Here is an 18,652-nt window from a genome sequence, read left to right as displayed (position 1 = left end):
TACAATATATCACCATTCCTCTGTTTCTGATCTCTTTTTGTCTAATAAGTCAAAATTTTAGCCTTTTCTCTGATACAATAGGGAAGCCCCAATGAGAAGAAAGAATGTAATTGGGATATAAACCTTCTCTGTTCATTTTATTAGTGATCCTCGAGTAAATCCTCAAGATCCTTCTTGGTACAACCAGTGCCTTAAGAACCAACCTCCTTGGTCGGTTTAGTCTGAACCCTTTTGACCTACCCTGATCAAGCTTCTTTCCCCAGTGATGTCTTTTAGATCTTGTCGCCACTTTCTCATAGTGATGACTTAGCTTCTGGTACTGGCATGATGATCTTGACCGGTACTTACCAATAAGCTGCAGCATCTTGAGCTTCTTTGTTGTTTGTTGAAAACACACAAAAGAAAAGCAAAATAGATATGGTTTCAAAGATATTGTTGTTGAAGTGTTGGGAGAGTAGTTGTAAAACAAAGAAACACACTTTAAATAAAATGAGCAATGGATCAAAAAAGAGTGAGTAAACAAACAAAGAACACTTTGATGATGATTGATGATGAAGTGAAAGAGGGCTCCATAAATGATAAGAGAGTGAAAGAAAGATTCTAAAGGCACATGGATTTATTCTTCTTTGTATTTATTAATAACCACAAATCCCCAAATCCTTTGAATTGTTTTTGCAGTTTTTGTGTTTAACCACACAAGCCAGAGTGAGATGTATTTGACCTATGTGGCCTATGTATATCACATAAAAAACAAGACATAAAGAAAGAAAAAAAAAAGGAATTGATCTTGTAGTGAATAGGAAAATTGAGCAATGATTGATATAAAAGATTTTTAATCTAAAGAAGTGATTAAGGAGAAGAAAACTCTCCTTAATGTGTATCTTGGTTTAAGCCAATGTTAAAAATGTTATTAACTCTTAACTCAACAATACTCTTAGAAAAACACATGTTGTTATGTTATGTTTCTATCTTCATTTTGATTATATATCTAGTTTTTATTGTAGGATAAACTAGTTGTGTTGTTGAAGTATTTTCTGGTTAAATATAAAGGGAAATTTAAGCAAATATATCTATCAGCATGGACCTTTAAAGTCTCTTGATCATAAAAACAAAGATTACATCAAATGATTTGGTTGTAAAGATATAATAAAATTCTAAAATATAACATGCGATATTTGAGGAATCTACTTAACTAACTGATATTTATGTGTCACGTCTGACTCTTTTTTAATAGCTAAGATGAAGCTTTGTAACATTTCTAAATTTTAACGACAGGAGTAAAACATCATAGATATCGAGAACATCTCCACACACTGACACAATTATGATATTTGTTCATAAACTTCACAACTGAAGTTGGATCTCCATATTTGGTTCATTCGCTGCAATCCTGAAATGATGAATCATCCAATCTAGATTTCAATACAATTTAACTATTTTTTATATTATACAGTTCAATTGTTGTACACATTATCTTAATCGACTATAATAAATCATTCTAATTAATATATATATATATATATTATTTACTCTTAAAATTAATTAAAATAACAAAACATGATAAAATAGATTGGGATAATTTAATATTGCATGATAATCTATACTATAAAAGTACGTATAACTAAATACTGTAACTGCAAATTAGAAACCAAAGAGATTGGGTGAATAAAAATAGATAAATATTAAAAACTTACTTTTCTTTTCTTTGTAATTCACTTTTTTTTTGCTTATATTTTTATTTATTTTTTAAAAATAAACTATTAGTAAATTTGAATTTTGGTTATTCTTAAAAGAAATTTTGATCTGCTATACCACCTGATTTTGTGAAACTGATGATTTGTACACGTAAAGTGTACTTTCAGTTGGTAAAGCGGAGCCTTCGCCACACACAAAGAGGTCTTCTCGTCTTGATAAGTATTTAAAAACTTTCACAAGGTATGAGAGGATTGAAGAGAAGTTAGATGAGTTAGGTAGACAAAAACAGATTGTGAGAAGAGTGATATGAATAGCTGGATGAGTCTATTGCGAGACCTATCCTCCATGTTCATTGTGGTTGTTTAGTGCTTGCGTGCTAAATCCTTTCATATAAGATAAAAAAATATTGCAATACATAGAGTCTTGCTGGGTCGTCTGGCCTGATGTTCAAGAGTTGGTTTACTATAACACTTAGAGTAAAGTGTATGATTCAACCACAACCAACAAAATATCAAAACTAGAACAAGATGTATTATAACTAGGTTGATAAGGATTCACTTCGTTGATGATCAGTTAACTACCATTTTAACTTCTTTATGGAATTCGACTTCTTCGCGGCTTTTCCTTGAACCTAGCATCGAGATAGAGATGTTCTCAGCGCAGTGAAGAAACTCAGGCGACTTTGTGAGATTGATGAAGCTGATAATCACATTTTTAAGCTTCTTGTGAAAATCTCCAGTGGCTGATAGGAGGGAGCACTCGCCGAGAATGTCATGCATCGCTTTTGGATAACCCGAAGCAAATAACTTGCCTTCGTTTTGAAGTACGAACTTGTTGAGTTCTTGGTCACATGATACTATGGCTTTTCCCCCACATAAATTTGACTTGAACACTTTTCTCTACCTTCACAAAAAAAAAAACATTCAAAATTATATTGAAAAAAAAAGAAGATTAATCTTCAGTTTAGGTAGATATATATTATGTACCGTGAAACACGTTGTTGCAAGAATGTCCCAATGGAGTCTGATCTATGAGGTTTGAAGAAAGAAAGAGTTTCCCCAATGAAAGGCCATCCCATGCTACCATGTAGCCAAGAATAGTGATCTTTTGTATCATTTTCCTTAGATTTTGATGATATGTAATGAATCAGAATAGAGACAAAGAGAACTCCCAACGAAAGGAAGACAGATATGACCAGCACTGTCTTTCGAATTAGAGACGACGATCCTATTTTGATAATTGCGTATCTCTTAGTTATAATGTTTTCTTCTTGGTCTATACATATTTATAAACACACACACACACATAAGCAAAGAAATAGTATATGTAGTAGGTCCATTGCACTAAAAATTAAAATAGATCATTTAGTTCCATTTTTATTTGTTCAGACTTTGAGAAAATCAATAGTTTATACTGTTGCTGTTGACAGAAAGAATGTAAATTGTATACAAGGAAACAAATATCTATAGACTCACATAATTTTCTAAAGATTACCCTTATTAGAGAGGGTTATTGGATCGTTGATTTTGATGGATTTGGAAATCCAAACAAAAATCATATGTTATTCAATCATTGATTTTAAAATAACTATCAAAATCATGTGTTATTGGTTGTATGATTTAAAAATAACTATCAAAATCATGTGTTTTGTAAATTTTTAGAATAAAATAAGGGTATTTTGTCATTTATATTTTTAATCGCAGGTTTCATAATCGCATCGCTGATTTACTCGGGGATTAAAAATTTCTATAGCAAGTGGTTGCGACTGATCGCGGCGTTTAGTCCCTGCGACTGCCAAACGAAAAAAAACTAGTCACAGTCGCAGTCGTGAGGCACATGCGACTGCCAAACGAAAAAAAAACTAGTCGCATTCGCAGTCGTGAGGCACATGCGACTGCCAAACGAACATGACCTATTACTCTAAAACCCCACCTTTTTATCTGCCCAAAGTAACATTATTAAAACTATCTATTTGACATAACTCTATTAACATGTGTTACATCTTCTATCTCTTATGCTCTTTATTAAAGATAACTCTGGAGACAAATAAGTATATCTAGTTTTTTTGTTATAAAGTACATATAGTTAATCATTAAAATTTAACTATGAAAATGAAACCGGTAAGATTTTATCGTTTTCAGTTTGAGTAAATTTCGATAATATTCTAGCAAATTTCTGCTATTAATATATTTCTTTTATGTTTTGGATTTAGATTAAGATACTGAACATTATGAGGCGTGTTAGCAATATCTCGCTCACTGTGGTTGTTTAGAGCTTGCGTGCTATGCTCACCTACAAGTCAAAGTTCGATTATACTAAGTAAACGAAAAAATCAGCAATAACTATATAATCCGAATCCGAAGTGGTTTTTCGGATGAATTAACCCATTAATTTATGTTCCTTTGAGTGAAAAACCTGAACCAAAATATAGCGAGAGCATGTGGTGCGTAGCCAAGAGTTCTGCAGCCACGACAGAACTACATTGCGAGGGCGTTGATTGCTTCGTTGGAAGAAGTAAACCAATTTAGGCCAAAGAAGTCAAGCCACACTATTTCAAACTTCATTACAAAAGATTAGGCCCATTTAAGGCCCATTACAAGGTAACCCTTACCATACAAATACAATGACAAGACGAAGAAAACGCATCTTTGACTTGGTGACAAAGGGACACGCAAAAAGAGAAAAACTTTACTCTCTCCCTCGTTCACCACTTTCACGTCTTTGAACTGTTTATGTAATGTAAAACTCTCGAGAAGCAAAGTTCACGTTTCACAACCCTCTCTTTTGACTTTTCAATAAGTACATACAATATTTTAATGATTATAACAATAACCCAAAACTTCAATTAAACGTTATTAATCAAGACCAAACAACAAAATTATACACTTATTAATTCAAGCATAACACAAAGTGTCTCTTTCTTTAGAAGCAATAACAAGGTTCGTGTAAGTGAAGAAGCCTAAGGAAACGTCTCCGGCGGTAATAAAACGCCGATCTTAAACGAGACAACCAAACGACGCGTTTCAACCTCCGAGCTGATCTAAGTCTCCTCAACACAACTCTTTTCACTTTCTTGACGGATCTTGAAACTCTCTCCGTGAAACTCTGTTTTCTTGAAAACTGGTAGCTTCTTAGAAACATCTGTCTCTTCTCCAAATACTCTCCGTACTGTGCTGCTCCATGAGTCCCGTAGTTATAGTAGTTCTCAGAACCACTAACACCACTACTGCTTCTCAACACAAGGTTCTCGCTCATCTTCCTTCTCTTGTTAAAGAACCAGTGAAAGGAGGCTGAAAAAACAAAAAAGGGTCAAAAGTAAAAGTCGCCGCCGGGAAAAGACCACCGCCGCCGCCGTTGTAGTTACTTAATAAGGAAGAGTTTTAGTAAGAGGCGTGCGTTGAACTCTCTCTCTCTCTCTCTCTCTATCTCTTTTACTCTGTCTCTTTTGTAAGTAAGAAGTACTTAGTTATATATAGATCTTTTAGTTTATGTTTTAGACACTGTTGTGTTGTGTTCTTTTTATTGGCTCTTTAACTCTCTCATGTCTCATCTCAAGTCAAGACTTTAATATGTTAAAACTTATTTTAACATATTCCCAATAAGCAAACAACAACATTCCACTAATTACAATGAATGTGTGTGTTTTCCAAATCAAAATATATACTTACTAACTCGTTAATTAATATTATGAAGGTCAATTTGTTTTGAAAAATGAAGAGAACTTGTTTAGTGCATATACATTGAATCAAAAGATGTTTTCGATGCAGAAAAAAAAAAACGTGAAAATTACGTTATCATCCAAGACAAAATTAGTTCAAAGAATTCAAAGCCAATTTCATATTTTTAATTTTATAAAAACTTAGAAGAGTATTGAAATCACTACTACTACTACTATACAAATCTTGTAGTGAACGGTCTTATTTTTAATTTGTATGGTCCCATTTGTGGTCACAGAAGAATATGAGAGAGTTATGTGGTCATAGAAGAATATGAGAGAGAGATCTAAATAAATAGTTTTTGTTTGGTCGACATAACTAGTAAAGTATGGTAGGTGTGTGAAGAATGAAGATTGTGACATTAGCATTAAAGAAGGATAAGCCAACTCCTATACATTTTTTTGCATTGGTCAAAACCTAACCCTTTCACATTTCATCCCTATGAACAAGACTTGCTTATGCAAATGTCACCACAGAAGTATTCTCTTATTACTTGCAACTCCATTATTTCCATAGGCACAGAAGTTCACCATCTGACCATTAGCCTTAGCCTTTACGAGTTCATGGCTCGGTTTCCAAAACTCATCTGGTTACATGTATATAAAAAGAATGTTTCCTAATTCACTACAGAGCGATTCACAAGCGTTGAGAAGTAATCAATTGACAAGTATCATATCATATCCTATTGTTTGTATCTACAAAGAAGGCAGGAGTGGTAAAACAGGTTGCAAAAGAAAATGCCAGTAGAAGACTTATAAAGCTATAAAGGCAAACGGGTTTAGAAGCTTTTTTTTTTCATTTATCTTCAAGTCTTCTACTAACAACATCTTTCAACTAAGAACACACCTGAGACGATTCATTTGAATCCAGCTATTAGGAGCATGCTTTGTACCTTGTTAATGATTCTTTCTACATCTTGTTTGCTCCTATCTTGGCCCACTTTCACTTGCAGAGGGGACATTGCTCGGGAAACTAGATAGATCGATGTCAATGAGGGACATATCATACATTGTATCAAGAGAATCAGAGGCATCCACAAGCAAGGAAGATTTCACAGCGTCAGAGCGTGCAGGATCAGAAGTTTCGCTAGAGCTTTTTGGTGAGCTTGCCTCTGATGATAGACTACTTGACACCGAAACACCATCAATCTTGTTTGCATACACAGGTTTGTTCTTTCTCATTGCATCCATCTCTTGCCCAGTTGGAACAAAAGTTCTCGACCGGTACTTCTTTGTTCCCTCGTCACCACCATCTTGATGGTTATAGAGCACATAATCATGATAGGTAGGAGCAAACTGTAATAAACAATCATCAGGACACCAATATGAATAAATTATGATCTGAAGTGTCATATTATTTTAAAAGAAACCAGTTACCTGGTGAACAGTGTCATGGTAAAAGTCATTTAGTTTTACAGCATGTGATAGGCTCCCTGAGAAACTGCCAGATCCACCAACATTGGCACCAGCATACTCCTTGTATGGAAAAGCATAGAAATGGCATGCTGCAGCAATAAGCATCTCGACACATATTATAAAATTTTGAAAATGAGCTGCCTCCTCTGCAGTTTTTATGAATCCAGATTTTGCAGCAAGAAAAACTAGAACACCCTGTGCAAAGAATAGAATCATAGAACACAATTAGAAAAAAGCAACTATGTGTAAAGGACAGCAAAAGGTAAGAGTGGATGTCAAAAACTCTATGTTAGTAAGTAAATATTACCTGCCAATAGGTTAGAAAGACGACAGACTTTATGATCACAAATTTTGGTACTGGATTGAAAGGCTGAAGTAGATCTCTGCATGCCATATAAAACAGTACAAGTGCGTACAAAGCCACTGTGTAGGATATGGTATAGATGATGGTAAGATAGAGATATGCTTGATCAGGGTTGAAATTCCCATCCTTGTACTTCCCTTTCGCATAGAGCACAAGTGTGACAGCAACTAAGATAGGCTTAAGAATAACAAATTGCAGACAACCTTGCTTGCATCGTCGAATAAAACGCCTGCATCGAAAGACCATGGTGCATGTGTCAATAGATGTCAGCTAAGAGGACTGTCTTAGAAAAAATCCAGATAATCATCATGAGACCAAGAAATACAAACAGAACAATCAGTGTCTCTAATGGAGCTGCCATGATATGTAAACAATGTCCTTATATAAGTAACAACAAATTTGGTTTCGTTCTGAGAACATACCCATCCAATGTTAAAGGCGGAAAGCAACATGTCATGAGACACCACGATGGTTTTAGAGAGCGGCCGCTCAAACTAAGCACTACAGATCCTGGTCCCCCAACCCACGCCAAACACAACGATAGGAAATTGTAAATAACCCACGCTTCATATCTAAAACACAAAAAAAAAAGATCATTTAGATACATAAATGCCATTAGGCCATTGACTTTGAATAGTAACAGAAAACTTTCAGGGATGACTCTAAGACCTATATGGTCTGCACTCTACACTCAAGTTTCAAGGGTTAGAGATAACACATCTACAACTCCAATTTAGGAATACTCACACTTCTCGAATGGAATCAAAATATATCGAGCTTTTGGGCAGCACAAGAGACAAGAATGACATGAAGGCATAAACCTGGCAATGACAAGAACATGTCAGGGAAACAGAATTTAGCAAGTCAAGGAGTAAACACAGTTCAGACTATATATAACAATACTAACCGGAACCATGAAGATGATGCGCACAATATATCTCTGATAAGTCGGTTCCGTGTAATTCAATAAATGCCTGTAGATATGAAATATCGCCAAAGCAATGGCTCCAACAGTACATAGAAACGCCACAATGTTCAGATAAAACGGTATCAAATCCGCCATTCTGCAAAACAAAGAAGACAAATGAACAAACTCATCAAAACTATAACCAAAGCAAATACAAAAAAAAAGAGATCTTTAGGTACAATCACAAACCTCTACAAAGAGCTAAGACGGATCTGTGGTATCAAGAGACTCAAGAACCCTAAAACACACGAACCCAACTTCGTGATTCACTAAAGTTTGAAACTTTCTTCAAGAGATCGGCAAGTAGGAGTCGAGACGTACGAATCAGAGAGAAATGACGCAAACCCAGAATTTTGATGACACGATCCAAACGCAATTAAGGAAAGATCGTACCTTTGAAACTGATTTGGGCGAAGAGAACAATGTAACCGTAGTAACGAAGCAACAAAAACAGAAATTAAAAAAAAAACCCTCAAAGAGGGATTTTGTGGATGAGGGTTTTGATAAAGCTTTCTTCTTCCTATAGAAAGGAGAAAACTTTATGGGATTTGGTTTTCACAGCAGAGCAAAGTCGAAAACAGAAGCAAAAATGAAGAAGATTTGTTAAAAAAGGAATGATTTTTTTTAATTAAAGATTTGTTTTTTTGAAAAAGATGAGCAAAGAGAGAGGTGGAATCGATTCAACGTCCATCCAATCCAGCCTGTGAACTTCAAACCCTAAATTATTTCACATATTTTTATTTTATTTATAAATTTTTGGAATAATCTAACATCTCATAATTAATTAAGTCTCTCTACCAAATTCAATGATGATCGATATACAGTATGTTGTTGATAATTTATTAATTAAAATTACAAACTGTGTTATAATAATTTGTCGGCAAAGGATAATAAAAATGTTATAATCGGCAAAGAAGATGATATACATATATCGAATAATGTAGATTATAAAATATTAGACTATGTTTTTAAAAGGATAAGGTTTTATAATTATTTTTATTTAGATATATAAAATTTTATATACATACAAAGGTAATTTATGTGTATATATATAAAATTATACACATATTTAGATAAATTTTAACATTTTTAGTGTGTTTTTTTTAATAAAGTTTGAAAATGAGATATTTTCATAAAATGGTATTTGAAAAAAGGATATCGAATTTTATAAATTATATACTATAAACTAGATAGAAAAATATAAAAAGTGTTATAAAAGTTAACATTTTTAAAAATAATAAGTATACACCAATTTACTATCTATTTTGACATTCTTACATACAATTATTTTTACTATTGTAAATGAATTTTTTTATTAATCCATTGTCTACATAAATTTTTAAGAATGAGTGAATTTTAAACTTTAAGTTCTTAGGAGTTGTTGATTTTTCTTTGCACATGTATGTATGCTTGAGATACTATTTTGTAGAGGAACTAGTGTTAATATGTTGTAGAGGTATTATTGGTGCATCATTGATAAAACTTATGATGAGAATTTGATCGGTTGTTCATCAGGAAAATGTATATTTTTTTTGAATCAAATCATGATCTACGAAAAAGTAAGTAAAGCATTCATAATTGTCGTTTTTGTGCAAAAATTTTAAATGAGTCAATTAAATTATTTTTTTATACATTTTGGTTTATTAAAATCAAAGTTTTTCCGGCTTACATATATATATATATATATATATATATATCATTGTCAAACCATAGTTTTTTCTCATTACATATATAGATGACATGTTGAAGAGACTTTCTTCAATCTGTTATCATGAATTCGTTCAATTCATCCATGCTAGACGTTCAAAGGTAACTGATTCACCAATAGTTCTTTTTGGATTTAAACTTTATATTACTCATTTTAAGTAACCATTTTATTTTCATATGTTCATTGATGGTGTATTCTCTGGAGGTATATCGAAAATTGAAGTTTCAAATCTGTATAGATTATTTGAAAGTGTACATTTTCCTTGTGTTCCTATTCCTCGTGTCACTAATACCATAATTTAGTTCCGTATGCGCATTTGCATCTCCACCATTCTTACTCACAAACTTATATAGCTAAATTAAGAACAAATATGTTACATATAGATAGATTTGGGACGAGTAATTTATAAAAGCAAGTTGATAAGAAAGTATTGTACCTCATCCTTGCCAAGTTATTGCTTTGATCCTCCGAAAACCATGTGTTCAAAAAAATGTGCCAAAACTTGAGCATCTGCTAATTGTGAAATCAAAAGATATCAGCAAAAATCACAAAATATCAAAATGCAATCTTTTGTATCATCGTTGTTAGTGACGATTTAAGTGCAGTTTCTAATAAATAATTGTGATACAAATATCTTATAATTTTCTAAAATTTTACATTGAAAATTGGAATAATATTCCATGTTATCAAATTGATAAATATGAAAATGCATATTTAATTTACAGTAGTGGATTTATTTATAGATATTTTGGAAATATAATTACTAAAAATTTGATTAAGTCTTATCAAATATGTAACATTTTCGCAGATTCATCTATACAAATTGAAATATCGAAACCATTTTCCTTGTAATTTTCAGTTTGCACTGCGAAAATAATTATTTTGATATGTAATTCAAATTGTCTTTTGATTTGACTATTTCACTTACAACACTATTTTAAAGCAAACGATACTGAAAAAATAAAATAAAATATAAGATGAGATCAAGGCCGAAATATAAAAGCTAAAATGGACCTAAACACATTAAATCTAGCCCAAAGAAAAGCCCATTAAGTCTGATATTTTTAACACCAACTTGAGTGGTAGAAATAAATAAAAAGATAGGGCAAAGAAGCAGAGAAGCAAAAGCGTGGAAGTTTACAAAGCCTTTCAAAAACCTCTCACTCTCTCTCACCTTATCTCCTTCCTCCTCCTTCTCCTCTCCTCTCCTCTCCGTCGAGCTACTACTACTATCTCCAAAAATGGCGTCGACGGTAGGAGTTCCATCACTATACCAAGTCCCTCACCTTGAAATCTCCAAACCCAATTCCAAAAAGAGGTCTAATTGCTTATCTTTATCTCTAGATAAGCCTTTCTTCACTCCCTTGTCTCTTGTTCGTAGAACTCGTCTTATCCACTCTTCTTCTCTTCTTGTTCCTTCTGCTGTTGCTACTCCTAACTCTGTTTTGAGTGAAGAGGCTTTCAAAAGTCTTGGCCTTTCTGACCATGACGAATTCGACTCTGACGGTGACAACAACGTTGAAGCTGATGATGGTGAAGAGCTCGCTATCTCTAAACTTAGTTTGCCTCAGCGTCTTGAAGAGTCTCTTGAGAAACGTGGTATCACTCATCTCTTCCCCATTCAGGTTTGTGTTCTGTCTCTCTTTCTCTTTTGGATAAGTTTTGCTTAGGTTTCGTTTCCGATTTCGAAATTGTTTAAAAATGGTTCCTTTATGGATAAGGTTGCTTAGGTTTCCAATATACCTCATTTCCAATTTCAAAAATTCTGTAAAAATGGTTCCTTTATGGATAATCTGAGAGATGTTTATACTTATCTGTGTTTGGTTTAAAAGCAGAATCATTGATATGTTTGAGTCTTTATTGATATGATGTTTTTGGGTATCTGTGTTTATGAAGAGAGCTGTGTTGGTACCTGCACTTGAAGGACGAGATATTATAGCTCGTGCAAAGACAGGAACTGGGAAGACTTTAGCTTTTGGTATCCCTATCATTAAACGACTCACTGAACAAGCTGGAGACTACACTGCGTTCAGGTCTTTGTTTGTTTGCTTTGGTATACCATTTGTTTTCATTGACCTTTCCATTGGACTTTGCTAAAGGTTTAGTTTTTATTGTTGTTGTTATGGAGTAGGAGGTCTGGTCGTCTTCCTAAGTTCCTTGTCCTTGCACCGACTCGTGAACTGGCTAAGCAAGTGGAGAAGGAGATTAAGGAGTCTGCACCTTATTTGAGCACTGTTTGTGTATATGGTGGGGTTTCTTACACCATTCAGCAGAGTGCTCTGACTCGTGGTGTTGATGTTGTTGTTGGAACTCCTGGAAGAATCATTGACTTGATTGAAGGAAGGAGTCTCAAATTGGGAGAAGTTGAGTATTTGGTTCTTGATGAAGCTGATCAGATGCTTGCTGTTGGGTTCGAGGAGGCTGTGGAGTCAATTCTTGAGAATCTTCCAACGAAACGACAAAGCATGCTTTTCTCAGCAACTATGCCTACTTGGGTCAAGAAGTTGGCAAGGAAGTACCTTGACAATCCCTTGAATATCGATCTGGTAAAAGCTTCCCTAGCTTGTCTCTTTGTTACTTCTCAATTTTTTAGGTAGACTCAGATGCTTAATAGTATCTTCTTGTTTGTTTTATTGGATTGGTAGGTTGGCGACCAAGATGAGAAGCTTGCTGAGGGGATCAAACTTTATGCAATCGCAACCACATCTACATCAAAACGCACTATTCTGAGCGACCTTATAACAGTAAGACTCAGCTGATAGTTTGGTGTTTTCTAAACATGGTTTATGATTGAATTGGTTCTTTAGCTCTATATTGATAATTTCTATTTTCAAATTCTGAAGGTATATGCGAAGGGAGGCAAGACCATTGTTTTTACCCAAACGAAAAGAGATGCAGACGAGGTCTCTTTGGCATTGTCAAACAGTATAGCTTCCGAAGCACTTCATGGAGATATATCTCAGCATCAAAGAGAGAGAACTCTCAATGGTTTTCGCCAAGGGAAATTCACAGTTCTAGTTGCCACTGACGTTGCATCTCGTGGACTTGATATCCCTAACGTAGATCTGGTAAGTTTTAAAAAGTCTCAGTACATAGTTTTTCCTCTTTTATGGCATGTCTGTCTGTTTGTTCTGACATTTTCGTCTACAGGTTATTCACTATGAACTTCCTAATGACCCAGAGACTTTTGTGCACCGTTCTGGTCGTACTGGGCGTGCAGGGAAAGAAGGCTCTGCCATTCTCATGCACACCAGCAGCCAAAAGAGAACAGTGAGGTCTCTAGAGCGTGACGTAGGCTGCCATTTTGAATTTATCAGCCCACCAACCGTTGGAGACTTGTTGGAATCTTCAGCTGACCAAGTGGTGGCCACTCTAAATGGTGTTCACCCTGACTCAATAAAGTTTTTCTCAGCAACTGCTCAAAAGCTATTTGAGGAAAAAGGAACAGATGCTTTAGCTGCAGCTCTAGCTCACCTAAGTGGTTTCTCTCAGCCGCCTTCATCGAGATCTCTCCTCAGTCATGAGAAGGTTTAATTCTTAATCATGCTTTAAGATCCAAGAAAGCAAATGAGAGGGCACTGACTTTCTTAAAGTGTTTCTTGAGACTCCTATAAGCTTCAGTATCCACTATATAACAACTCTTATCATGAACTAAAGTTAATTTTTGACTGCAGGGATGGGTAACTTTGCAATTGATACGTGATCCAGCAAACTCTAGAGGCTTCTTTTCTGCGAGGTCTGTCACTGGTTTCCTTTCCGATGTCTACCGATCAGCTGCAGATGAAGTTGGAAAGATCTTCTTGATAGCAGATGACAGGGTCAGTATTTTTGAAATGATCGTTATACTAGCCGTCTTTTCAAAACTATCCTCTTTTTAAAATTTCTGATGCTGCTATATATCAGGTCCAAGGAGCTGTTTTTGATCTGCCAGAGGAAATCGCACAGAGGCTCCTCGAAAAAGAAGTGCCAGAAGGAAACAGTTTATCCATGATAACAAAGGTATTGATCTGGCCTTCTCTTAATTTCACTCTTTTGATACAACCATACTCATTACAAGACCCTTTGTGACTAACACTTCACATCTTGGGTTTTGATTGTAGTTGCCTCCACTGCAAGATGATGGACCATCAAGTGATAACTATGGACGGTTCTCTAGCAGAGACAGGATGCCTAGAGGAGGAGGAGGTTCTAGAGGGTCAAGAGGCGGTAGAGGAGGATCATCAAGAGGCCGTGATAGTTGGGGAGGTGATGATGACAGAGGAAGTAGAAGGAGCGGTGGCGGAGGAAGCAGCTGGTCCCGTGGTGGTAGTTCCAGAGGAAGTTCTGATGATTGGTTGATCGGTGGCAGAAGTTCATCAAGCAGCAGAGCTCCTTCCAGAGAGAGGTCAGTATCCACTCAAACAATCTGTGTTTAAAGTCTTTAAACTTTCCTCATTCAACTGATTGATTGATATCTGTAAACAGAAGTTTTGGAGGTTCTTGCTTCATTTGTGGGAAATCAGGGCACAGGGCAACAGATTGTCCTGACAAGAGAGGGTTTTAGACTTAACATAACAAATGGTTTCTGCTCTTGAGCGAGAGATCCTTGTCCTTTTTGGTGTTCTTAATGCAAATCTTTTCGTGCTTGCTTCAACCGTTTGTTTTCAGACGGTAGAGAAGCAATCATGGAGGAGAATAAATATGCTTCGGACAAGGTAGAGCAGAAAAAAAAGAGAGAGAAGCAAAAGTAAAGTAAAGGAGAAGGTTTTTTAGAGATTGCTTGAGAAACAAGGGAAAGCTGATGGATCCTTTTATGTTTAGGTTATTATTATAAAAAAAAAAATAGTCTTGGTGATCAGTTTCCATGTTTCTGAGTTTTGTTTTACTTAAGTGTTACTAGTCAGTCTATTTAAACTACTGTTTTTATTTTTATTTTGAACGTTTCTATTGTTATGTGAATTGTGATCACATGTATTTTGACCGAAACTGAAGTAACTAAATGTCATCATAATAGAATCGTTTTCGTCTTATGCAATTGTTACATTAACCTAGGATACTTATATTTAGTTTTGGTGTCACTATGCAAATTTTGTCTCCAAATCTACATATCAAAGAAACTTAAATAGGATTTCTTGCATGGCTTAAATTCCCATCTAATGAAGCTTCAATGCAATAGTATACAACAATGCCAGAAGAAGCTTCAATGGATCTGTTAAGGCTCTGGCCATTCAAGCAATGGTATATACAATGCCTGAAGAAGCTTCAATGGATCTGTTAAAGCTTCTCGCGGCTTAAGCATTGGTCTGCACAATATGGTATGAGCAAAATGTTGGAATTCGAATATTTGGATTCGGGTCGAAGCTATGCATCCTAATTTGATAGGAGACTGCGTAACACTTGTTCTGATAGAAACACTCATGTTCAAGATGTTGTGGCTCTTCTCTCTAATTTATTAGAAAAATATCTTTAGATACCACAATTTAAGTTTTCTTTTTCTTTTAAAAATACCACAAAAGTTTTATTTTTTCAAAAGTACCATAAACATTAAAACTTGACTTTTGAAGATGTATAATTTTTTTATAAAGTTTAGGTTGAATATTTACATTTAGGATATAGTTTTTAGGGATAGAGTTTAGTGTTTAAGATTTAGAAATGATTTTTGAATGTTAAAAATTTAATTTTTAGTTTTGTGGTATTTTTGAAAATTGTATTTTAGTAGTATTTTTGGAAAATAAATGGAAAAAATATTTATTTTAATGGTATTTTAGGGAATTCTCCAATTTATTATGTTTTGCTATATGATTTGTATTGACCTTGTTCACCCTATAATTCTTTGTCGTTATGACGCCTATAATTCTAAACTATGTAATTGATTATACGTACATAGTTAATTTAGAAAAGTTAATACTAAAAGTTTTAACCAAAATATAAAGAATTATCACACGAATACCACATATAATCAAATTTTAATTTATTATAAATAATGTTTTTTTTTTCATCATAGATATCAATGAAAAAATTGATGGTGTTGGACACACAATTTCGTATAAACCGAAATATACAAAAAATGGAAAAATAGAGATTATGCGGTGGTGGAAGGAGAAGATGGTTTAGTAGGTTGTTGAGGGAGACCACACTTGGTCAAACAATTTTGGTAACATGGTTTGTTTTGTATGCCACAGCTTATGGAACATGTTTTGAAGCACTCGAGTTTTGGTTCCATCGCTGAGATGGTTTCACCAACATTCTTCATCCCATTGCATGCTTGTAGACCACATGCCATCATTACCAATGCCATCATCATCATCATCTTACACACACTTGTTGTTCCTGCCATTTTTGTTTTCTAGCTCTTTTACGTACGTACAAGTTTCTTTTTGTTCTACGGATGATGTTTTTTTTATTGTTTCTTGATCGATACGAGTTGGTGTGTGCGTATGGTGATAGGGTCGAAGGGGGATTTATATTCATATTTTGTCTACTATATTTAGTATGTTTACTATTTTTGTTGTTGTTTTGACTTAATTAGATTTGTGTTATTTTTTGTTTTGGTTTGACTTAAATAGAACTAGGTAACTATTGTTTAAATTGCATTCTAATTTTTTTTTTCGCCAAATTGCATTCTAGTTGTTTTCCCTTTTGTATATATATAATGTCATTTTGTAAAAGATATGAATATGTATGAGAGCTTGGTTATTTAAATGTCTTAATCATAAAGTAACTTGGTAAATAAGTTGTATTTCTCATTTATACAGAAATTTGGAGATAAAGATACAAGATTTAAAGGAAAAAGACTAGAATGCTCACACTATTTCTAGTTGTAAAGCATGAGTTTCGCAATTGTGACAAATACTTTATTCAATTTTGAGATTGTATTTGAACAAAAATAAATGATACATATATGCATGACATTATATAATGTGTGACAACATGCTAAATATATTATCTAATAAAATATATTATGTGTAGAAAAGAATATCAAGAACAAAACACTAGATTTGCTTTTTTGGTGCTCTTAAAAGTAGTCACACAGTTGTTTGGTGTTCTTAAAAGTAGTCACACAGTCGTCTAGGTCCTGTCTAGACGCTAAGTGTTTAGACGCCACCTACATGACCGTCTAAAATCTAAATCATGGAATGGTTGTAGTGTGACCATGAAGAACTTATTCAGGTCGATAATATCAAACGACATTACTAGATATTAATGCCTCATGAATCTTTAAGTTCGAGACCATATCTATCACTAAACAAAATGTGGACGGACACTTGGGTTTCCTCTCCAAACACTGGCTTTCAAAATTCTCTATTGGTGTTATATACCTATAAGGCTATAAAGAATGCATTTAATGTTTGACTCATGGGTTTCCTCTCCAAACTCTGTGGCTTTTACCTATAAAGATGCAAGTATCTTGAACACATGGACTCACCATGTACCTTCCCTCATATATTCCAGAGACAGTATACTATGAATTATTCGATTGTAAACATCCAAGGAGCTCGTGTGAATACGATCATAGCCAATAATAGAGAAGACCACTTCACGTTCAGTCATATTTTGGAGAGATTCATATGCAACAAGGGGAACACAAAGAAAGTTATTGGTCTTCACACTGAGCGGGCGCAAAAAGAAGGAAACCAGAATAAAACAGCCTTGCTCCAGCTATGCGATGGAAACAATTGCCTAATTTTTCAACTCCAAGTTGATGATGAAGGTAGGAATCTTCCTGTTGCTCTCTTCAATTTTCTCAACCTGCCCTTATTTCACATTCGTTGGTATTGGCATCAACAAGACTCTTATAAATCTTGAGAAAGAGTTTGGTTTGACGTGCAATAATTCGGTTGAGATTGGACCCTCGTCGTGGAACCTTTCAGACAAGTCTGACGAGAAAGGCCATATTGTCTACCAGTTTGTCTCTTTTGGCAAACCATGCATAAGTACACCCTTCAGCGTCTCTTTAAACCTTCCAACAAGTGCCCTCTTTGAGGATTGGGGCTCCTTCAGCCTTAGCCAGGGTCAGATGGATCTTGCGACCGCCAATGCTTACTTTGCTTTCAAAATTGGGAACTTACTCATGGCTACGTACTAGAGTCATCAAGTCGTTTGGTTGTGTTCTTTGTTTTGTTTTGTTTTGTACTTGAATAATAAACATTTTTATTCCATAATATGATTCACTATCTTTTATTGTAATAACATATAAAATAAATTAACAGTCGTCTTCCATTTCTTAAACTAAATAACATTATTAAATTACATAAATGATTAATCATGGCCAATTTTTATTATATGATCTGGTTAATTAATCGTATGTATTCTCTGTATATTTTTGATGCTATTACTCAAATATAATTTTTTGAAGGTATTGCTCAAGAACCTTGTGAATTTTTTATGGCATTACTCAAGTATAAATTGCAGGGTGTTTTTTCTTTCTTCAGAGGATCAGAAAGTACACTTAGGTGTTCGATATGTGATGAGATTGTTGGAGTATTTTTCAGTGGTTTCTCTTTAAAGAGGCTGAAGGAGACTGGTGCAGGTAACTGCAAGGATTGTCTCAAGATTATTTCATTTCAAGGAATATTGAAAATGTTATGCAAGAAGCATAATGTAAAAAGATTATCTCAAGGCAAGAATGTGCAACTTAAGAGGTCCTAGAAGGATACCAGTGCAAGGGTAAATAATCTATGTTATTATATTTCTAATGTTTTCTATGTCTAAGACCCCGATTAAACGTTTTAGGACTGTATGCCTAAGACCCCGATTAAACGTTTTTGGACTGTATGCCTAGAACTATCAACACAATAGCTTTTCTAT

The 18,652-nt window shown here is 34.4% G+C and overlaps 4 protein-coding genes and 1 pseudogene across 6 annotated transcripts; 2 read left to right on the top strand and 3 right to left on the bottom strand.

The window, feature by feature from the left end:
- Window positions 1–4,406: 4,406 nt before the first annotated feature.
- LOC17882145 lies at window positions 4,407–5,254 on the bottom strand. Its single transcript, XM_006288871.2, has one exon. The coding sequence runs from the start codon at window positions 4,948–4,950 to the stop codon at window positions 4,618–4,620; it is 333 nt and encodes a 110-aa protein (XP_006288933.1). The 5' UTR covers window positions 4,951–5,254; the 3' UTR covers window positions 4,407–4,617.
- A 729-nt stretch (window positions 5,255–5,983) lies between these two features.
- On the bottom strand, window positions 5,984–8,814 carry LOC17883141 (transmembrane protein 184A). 3 transcript variants are annotated; one of them, XM_023781309.1, is made up of 8 exons: window positions 8,479–8,814; window positions 8,347–8,395; window positions 8,098–8,254; window positions 7,938–8,011; window positions 7,613–7,762; window positions 7,134–7,419; window positions 6,788–7,021; window positions 5,984–6,706 (listed from the first exon to the last, which is right to left on the bottom strand). In XM_023781309.1, exons 3-8 carry the CDS (start codon window positions 8,251–8,253, stop codon window positions 6,338–6,340), a joined length of 1,269 nt encoding a protein of 422 aa, XP_023637077.1. In that variant the 5' UTR covers window position 8,254; window positions 8,347–8,395; window positions 8,479–8,814; the 3' UTR covers window positions 5,984–6,337. The 3 variants fall into 3 exon arrangements, with proteins under 3 accessions (XP_023637077.1, XP_023637078.1, XP_006287821.1); XM_023781310.1 differs by having other exon boundaries at window positions 8,551–8,814; XM_006287759.2 differs by having other exon boundaries at window positions 8,347–8,813.
- Window positions 8,815–10,975: 2,161 nt separating this feature from the next.
- Window positions 10,976–14,874, top strand: LOC17882814 (DEAD-box ATP-dependent RNA helicase 3, chloroplastic). The gene is made up of 10 exons (XM_006289948.2): window positions 10,976–11,490; window positions 11,762–11,898; window positions 11,997–12,411; window positions 12,511–12,609; window positions 12,709–12,933; window positions 13,016–13,393; window positions 13,540–13,683; window positions 13,769–13,864; window positions 13,966–14,249; window positions 14,330–14,874. The coding sequence occupies exons 1-10, from the start codon at window positions 11,107–11,109 to the stop codon at window positions 14,406–14,408; spliced, it is 2,241 nt and encodes a 746-aa protein (XP_006290010.1). The 5' UTR covers window positions 10,976–11,106; the 3' UTR covers window positions 14,409–14,874.
- Window positions 14,875–15,806: 932 nt separating this feature from the next.
- Window positions 15,807–16,260, bottom strand: LOC17881805. The gene has a single exon (XM_006286366.2). The coding sequence runs from the start codon at window positions 16,179–16,181 to the stop codon at window positions 15,927–15,929; it is 255 nt and encodes an 84-aa protein (XP_006286428.1). The 5' UTR covers window positions 16,182–16,260; the 3' UTR covers window positions 15,807–15,926.
- Window positions 16,261–17,308: 1,048 nt separating this feature from the next.
- Window positions 17,309–17,930, top strand: LOC17883431 (annotated as a pseudogene).
- Window positions 17,931–18,652: the final 722 nt, after the last annotated feature.

The sequence above is a fragment of the Capsella rubella genome, unplaced genomic scaffold (assembly GCF_000375325.1).
Source record: "Capsella rubella cultivar Monte Gargano unplaced genomic scaffold, Caprub1_0 scaffold_6, whole genome shotgun sequence".
NCBI lineage: Eukaryota > Viridiplantae > Streptophyta > Magnoliopsida > Brassicales > Brassicaceae > Capsella > Capsella rubella.
This window is presented reverse-complemented; position numbering and strand designations above follow the sequence as displayed.